This window comes from Taeniopygia guttata, chromosome 4 (genome assembly GCF_048771995.1).
Source record: "Taeniopygia guttata chromosome 4, bTaeGut7.mat, whole genome shotgun sequence".
NCBI lineage: Eukaryota > Metazoa > Chordata > Aves > Passeriformes > Estrildidae > Taeniopygia > Taeniopygia guttata.
In genome coordinates this window covers 5,683,267-5,689,855 of record NC_133028.1, presented here as the reverse complement: position 1 = coordinate 5,689,855, position 6,589 = coordinate 5,683,267, and the positions used below count along the sequence as shown (strand labels likewise).

The 6,589-nt window shown below is 49.9% G+C and overlaps 1 protein-coding gene across 1 annotated transcript; it reads right to left on the bottom strand.

The window, feature by feature from the left end:
- Window positions 1–273: 273 nt before the first annotated feature.
- On the bottom strand, window positions 274–5,936 carry CD8A (CD8 subunit alpha). The gene is made up of 6 exons (XM_030270503.4): window positions 5,815–5,936; window positions 4,883–5,245; window positions 4,217–4,303; window positions 3,708–3,824; window positions 2,720–2,750; window positions 274–460 (listed from the first exon to the last, which is right to left on the bottom strand). Exons 1-6 carry the CDS (start codon window positions 5,858–5,860, stop codon window positions 415–417), a joined length of 690 nt encoding a protein of 229 aa, XP_030126363.3. The 5' UTR covers window positions 5,861–5,936; the 3' UTR covers window positions 274–414.
- Between the last annotated feature and the right edge of the window lie 653 nt (window positions 5,937–6,589).

Here is a 6,589-nt window from a genome sequence, read left to right as displayed (position 1 = left end):
GAGTGAGGATAATTATTTTTAAGGCTTTGTGTAGCAAACTCCACCTCTGGCTGCATTTTGGGAGGAAATTGCACACAGCCTTGAGCAAAGGTCCAGCTCGTGTCCTTATTTCTCAGCAGCTTCTCACTGAGCTGTGTCAGCATCAGGACTGGCCTGGCTCTTGTCCCTGGAGCAGAGGTGGCCTTTGGCATTGCCAAAGGAGCTCGGGCTGTGCAAGGAGCTGTGCTTCAGCTGCAGCTCACAGGGAGCTGCTGCTCCTCATCCGTGTGGCTTTGCTCCCTCCCAGGTGTCCAACCTGCCCGGACAGGGTGGCTGAGGTGCAGTGGCCTCGTGGATAACACAAGAGATGGATTTCTGTGCTGGCAGCTCCCAGGAGAAGATCCAGCAGCCAGGAGGAGCAGATGCTGCTCTATGTTAGTTTGGTGTCCTGGGTTTCGTGGGGGGATTCCTGTTTGCAGGTCTGGAGAGAGAAGAGGGTTTGGTTTACTCGGGTGGGAGAGGAGCAAGAAGGCAATTAAGGCTCCTTCAGCCTTGGGCTGAAGCCAGAGACCTCCAAGAGGAGGCTGCAAAGTGTTCCTAAATCCTCTTTGTGCAAGTGAAAGGTCTGCCTCCATTTCAAGCAGTGACAGATAACAGAAGGATATTCTCAAGATACACTGATGGTCATTTCTTACATTAATTAAAAAATATAGTGGGCTTTTAAAATTTATCTCTGACTTCTGCACACTCCTGCCTTCTCATTAAGCCTTTCTCTACATTCAGAAAAGAATGAAGAAGGAAGAGCTAAGGGTTTGTGGGTGGTTTTTTTTTTTGAGTTAGACAGGGTGTTGTAATTTCAGAGATTTTTTTCTTGTTGGAACATGTTGCCTGCAGAGAACTTTGAAAGGAGGCTCTCCAGATAGCCAATGTGCACCCAAAATTATACCAATGACTGCTCTCCATCAACTGAGCATTTTATGCTGATCTAATGAGTTGGGGATTTGGCACCCCTTTTCAGGGAAGATTAATTGGTGATGGAAAACGAATCCTGCTGCTGCCAGCAAGGATGGCAGGCCAGATGCTGGGCTGCTTTGTAAGGGGGTGAATTGCAGTGTTAACTTCCTAAGAGCTTCCTTTCACTAAGCAGGAGCTGCTCAGAGCAGCAGGAATTTCCTCTCTAAATCAAAAGTGAAACATGGTACAATAGCTAAAACCAGAGCTCTGTCAAGTTTAGGGCTGCTGAAGGAGAGTCATCCTTGGGGAGGGCATTTCCTGAGGCCCCTGTATTACATCCACTGCCTCAGGGCAAAGTGGGAGAGCTCTGCTGGGCATTTTTCTCCCCACAGAGACAGAACATCCTTGCACAGAGCTGGCAAAAGGGGTTGAGATAAGTGAAAAACGCAAACATTCTCCTAAACAAGGCTGCATGAAGAGCTCTTCCTTATCATTTCTCCCCTGGAAAGGCAGACAAGGACCAGGAAAGTGCTGGGTGTGATAAATATCCCCTGTGAAAATGACAGTCTGTTCCCTTTCACAGACAGTTCAAAAAATGCAACCTGCCTTGAAAGGAAAAATAAATTTGTAGGGATCCTTTTCCTACTAATGTTGGGGAGGGACTGTATTAATTTGGAGAACTAAATGGCAATTACCTCTTGTACTAAAAAAAACATGGATATATAACTGGGAACAGGAATTTATCTGATTTAAAAAATGCTTTGACTGGCAAAGAATGAGGCTCCAGAGGTGTGAACATGCTGTTCCAAAGTTTCTTGGCAACCCAGCTGTTCCAAGCACTAGCCCAGCCCTGGCTGCAGTAGTGGGGACTTCTTGGTGTCCCTCTTGCCACAAGCCCCAGGGTGCACAAGGCTTGCAGAAGTGCAGAAGAGGTTTCCTTCAGAGCAGGAGAAATGACTAAACCAGCTGCAGGGGGGTCGATGTTCAGAAGCAGAATGTGTGTGGGCAAAAAGCATTTCCTCTTCCAGACCAGGAGACTGCAATTCTCATTCTGATCGTGTTTTCCTGGTGACCCAGGGTGAGGGGTGGGCTGGGGAGGCAGGAGGGAAAGCATCAAGAAAAGGTTCCTGTGTGCCCTGGAAACTGGGTTACCCCTCAATCTATTCCTGGTGTTTCTGGGGAGAGTCCTGTGGGGCTGCAGCAGCCTCCTGCTGCTGCTCCTTCGTGCCTGTTGGGGAAACACAGGCAGGAAGCCCGGTGCTGTTGGCCCCAAAACAACAGAGCGGATTTGGGGTGCAGGAACTAACATGTAAACCATGGGGACATCTGAATATGCAGTAATGAAATCAAATGAATGATCTGGGGAGGGGAAGGGATGAAATATGCTCTCCCCCAGGCTCAAGTTGGGAATGGTGCACTGGAAGAACAGAAATGTGATTACTTACGAGCACTGGGTGATGCACAAAGTTTTTGGGCTGCCACAAACACCTCCTGTCTTTCTGTTTTGTATGTGCTGCTGGGTCAGAGCGCAGCAATTTGAATGACTTAATAGTTGAAAAACCAAACAAAAAGCCCAAACAGACAAAAAACCCCAAGCAAAACCAAAAATAGAGAACAGGAGAACCTTCTGTTCTGTTTTTGCCCTTAAGTCATTGCTCAGGCTCCTGCCAGCCATCTTCTATCAGATGAAGAATTTTTAGGTTGCTTTTTGGCACCTGCCTCCTTTATCTCTTGAGGGTGAGATGTTGCCAAGCTGAAGAGAAAAATGCCAGTGCCCGTCACTCACCTCTTACACCTGCATCTTCGTCTTCTGGTTTCTAAGAAAAGAGAGAAAACGTTTCAGTTCAAAGGTGCCAAGTGACAGCTCAGGAAAGAAACACTCCATTGAGTTGGGGCTGGTGCTCCCCTGCAGCTGATATCTTTAATAATGGATAAACCCAGCCTGGGTTTGAGGAAATCCATGCCAGGGAGTGGTGCTGCAGCTCATGTTACCCCAGTCATCCACTTAAATATTTTCATGAATAAATCTTTAAGGTGAGTAGCAGCAGCAGGGTCAGCCTGGGGACACTGAGGGTAAATTATTTCTGTTTGCTGTCCCCAGTGAGTTTGGCACGTTGCTGAAAATCCCTCAGCAGCAATGATTTCTGCAGCAGGTGAGTGGCAGTGATGCCAGTGGCATGCACCCAAGGTAACCCTGCTCTTCCCCGTTTTAGTCTCTGTGTTGGTACTTTGGGGAAGACTCAGCAAAATAAAATGCCCAGGTAAAAGTTTTACTAAGGTAAAAATCCATCCTGAAGGTCTTGGAAACTGCTGCAGAAATTAACTGCAGCTGAGTGCTTTCCCCTGATCGTAAGGTAATGAAGTTTCTCATCTGCTTCCAGCTTGAGCTGCTGCTGGACCCTCAGGATTTTCTGGAGCATATTTACTCTGCTAGGTCAGAATGTTTCAGGCTCTGGGGCTTCAACCTCTGACACACCCATTTATGAGCCAAGATAGTTATAGACTAAGCACGGTCTCTTTCTAATATATTTTTCTTCCTTGAAACTTTTTTCCAACATAAATAATTTTGCTGTGCGATTCGAAGTTGATAATTCTTTCTCATCCTAATCCTACCGATGAGGATTAAAACACAGACACTGATTTTAACAGTGTCTTGCGCTGGCTGTGTCCTGATTTTTCAGCCTCCCCAAACTGCCAGAACATCCCTCTCCCCGAGGGCAGGGCTGTGCTCTCAGGCCAGAGATGGATCTAGAGAGGGTTGTGGAGAGCCTTACGTTGGCACAGCACGGCGGTGATCACCAGGGCGATGAGGAGCAGGAGGCAGGCACCTGCCAAGGGGACCCAGATGAAGATGTGACAGAGGAAATTCAGATCTTTCTGCATTCTTCCCTCTGCAGGAAGAGAGAAGATGGAATGTCCACCAAGTGCTCATGGCCGATGTTACAGACAGTTCTGGTGTCAGCATTTTCCTGGCGACTTGAGGGAGGATATGTGGCCAAAAGTTTTCTCCTGTTTCCTGCTGAGGCTAAAAGCAGCCCCAGCCCCCATGGCTCTACCCCCCTCCCCATATTCCTGGTGTGCCCAGGCATGCTAGTGCTTTTTATGTCATATTTAGCCTTTCTTAAATTGAATGAAATATTGGAATTTAATCCTTGCATCTGTGATAAAGAAGCTCCGTGGATCTTCTCTCTCCCTCCCAATCCCAAAATTCCTGCAGGCTCCCCCTTGGCATCAATGGGGCAGAGTCCAGCCCTTCCCCTCTCCCTCCCTCCATTCAGGTTACCTGGATCTGGACTCTTGAGGTTGGGCTCCTCAGTGGTGCCACGCTTGGAGGTGGGTCCACATGTGGTGGGTGCCACTGTGGTGGTGACTACAAGTGAAATGGATGAATTCAGCATGCAGGGAACACAATAAAACAGATCTCTCCTGCCCTTCTGCTCTCTTAGCCCTGCCAGGGCACAGGTGCTCCTGAGTTTAGCTCATAGAGCCAAGTTTGGATGGGGACTCCCCAAAGAAGGGTCTCCCAAGAGCCAAGAGGGAGCTGCAGCCTGCTTGTTTCTCACTTTCTGACACCAACCTCACAAAGCCTGAGCCCCCTGAGCTTGGTGGTACTTTTGGGACCTTTGTGTGCTGAGGGAGGAGGGGGTGGTGGTGGACTTTGCTTTAATCTTCTCCCTTCAGGGGCGTGGGTGGGGTGGGGAAGTGGGGATGGGGAGATGATGCTGGGTCTGCCCAACCATGTTTGCTTTGGGCAGGAGCTGTGCCAGGAGGAGAGGTGGGAAGCAGGGAGGCTCTGGCAGGAGCACCAGTGGGTTGTTCACAGGATGCCTTGGGCAAGCAAGCAGGGAAATGGGATTAGTGGGAGGGATGGCTGGTTAAAAAGGACACGGGCAGGAGGTGCTGGGCATTTTGGCAGGGCTGAGTGAGGCTGGGTGAAGGTGTTGCTGACCTGGCAGGAAGGCACGCTGTCCAGGGCTGAAGTGCAGCATTTGGTTCAAACTCATCACGCAGAAATAGGTCCCCTCATCCTCCGGTGAGAAAGATTTCACTACCAAGCGATAGACCGTGTTGTGTTTGCTCGTCTCAAAGCGATGTGCTGTTCCCTGATTCTCCCCAAAGCTGGCCCGGGACACGGAACTGATGAAGACAATGAAGTGAAGGGTCCCATGCTTGTCCTGGCGGATCCAGGATGCCCCATACCTCTTGTAAGTCTGGCACTCCAGCTCCAGCCTCTGTCCCACCCGCAGCTGAGTGATGTCCTTGGGAGAACTGACCTTTATTTGAAGTGGCTGGCCATAAATCCCAGGGCAGCCTGCAGGAGAGAAATCCTTGCTGGAACCACTTGGGAAGAGTCAGAGGGTTCTCTGAGGAAACCTCCCTCCCTCCCTGTCCATGGGCTGGAAATACAAATGGAAAGGGAAGCCCTCACTGTCTGGATGATGTGAAGGTTTTCTTGGGGTCCTTGCTGGGATGGTTCATGGAGAGTGCTCAGCAATCAGCCACCTGGGCTTGAAAGAGGGGTGCTGCTCTTCCAGAGCCTTCTCAGGAACGTTACACCTTCCCAGCTTCTCTGAAGTGACTCCCCTTGCACTTCTTGCAAAGCCTCATTTTTTTCCACCCTTCTCCCTCCCCTCCAGGAGCACTCATTGGATCAATCTCCCTTCCCAGTGCAGGTGGTGCTGCAGCCACAACTCTGTCTGCCCTTTGCTGCCTGAGGTGATGCCACCCTTCCTCCCAAAATTACTGAGCCCACCTCAAAGTCAGCAGTTTTGGTTTGCTTTTTACTCCCTTTGTTACTGAACCCAATGCCTTGGATTCAGTGGAAGGGTTTTCCTTGCCCCTCCCGGTGAAGGGGCTGCACACCCCCGTGTCCGTACTCACAGCATCCCAGAGTGAGCAGCAGGAGCAGGGCAGGAGCCGTGTCCATCTTCTCCTGGGCTGTCTGTGCTTGGGGCTGGTGCAGCACAGCTGAGGAGATCTTTGTCACTCGGCTTGGGTGGCTCTGTCACTCTCTGGGGAGGATGTGATGTCATCAGGACCCTCTTGGGTAAGGAGGTGATGCTCGGCATCTGCGACGTAACGAGGAAAAAATATTCCTGGAGAAATTAATGTCTTGTCCAGAGTTTATATATTCTTATCAGTTCTAAATGGTGCCTCAAGGCTTTTTCCTGGATGCCTTCTCTAGAGATCCAGAGTGATGCTGCTCATGGCTGAGGTAGGATCGGCCACCACAGCCTGCTGTCCCCAGCACTCTGGGGACCCACAGCAGCTCCAGCTCTGCAGAAGTTATGGGTGAGTCCCATGCTTTTGATGCAGGCTGCACTTTGCTTTTCTTGGTAGGCATTCTGCCTCCTTCTCCTTAGCCCACTCCAGGGGTCTCATGTGGATGGCAGAGCCCACACCATGTTGTTACCCAGCAAGTGAGACACAGGTGTTCCATGGCATAGATATACAGATCATTTATCTCCAAGCACACAGCTGGGCTCTTCAGGTGCTTGATTGTTCTCTTTGCAATTCTTCTTTGTTGAGTTCTTCTTTGCAATTGCAAATCTCTTCGTGCAGGGCAGGTGGTCTGTGAGCAGAAACTTCATTTGAGTGCCCAATGTCCAGCCTGTGCTTTGCTTTTTGTTTGTTTTAGCAACTCGTGGCTCTCTTC

Excerpts from the sequence above, each read along its gene's own strand:
- CD8A (XM_030270503.4), bottom strand. The coding sequence starts at position 5,860 with ATGGACACGGCTCCTGCCCTGCTCCTGCTGCTCACTCTGGGATGCT. Across the intron at positions 4,304-4,882 it reads ACAGCGTGCCTTCCTGCCAG|TCACCACCACAGTGGCACCC; the intron begins GTCAGCAACACC and ends TTTCACTTGTAG. Across the intron at positions 3,825-4,216 it reads CCTCAAGAGTCCAGATCCAG|AGGGAAGAATGCAGAAAGAT; the intron begins GTAACCTGAATG and ends CTCTTCCTGCAG.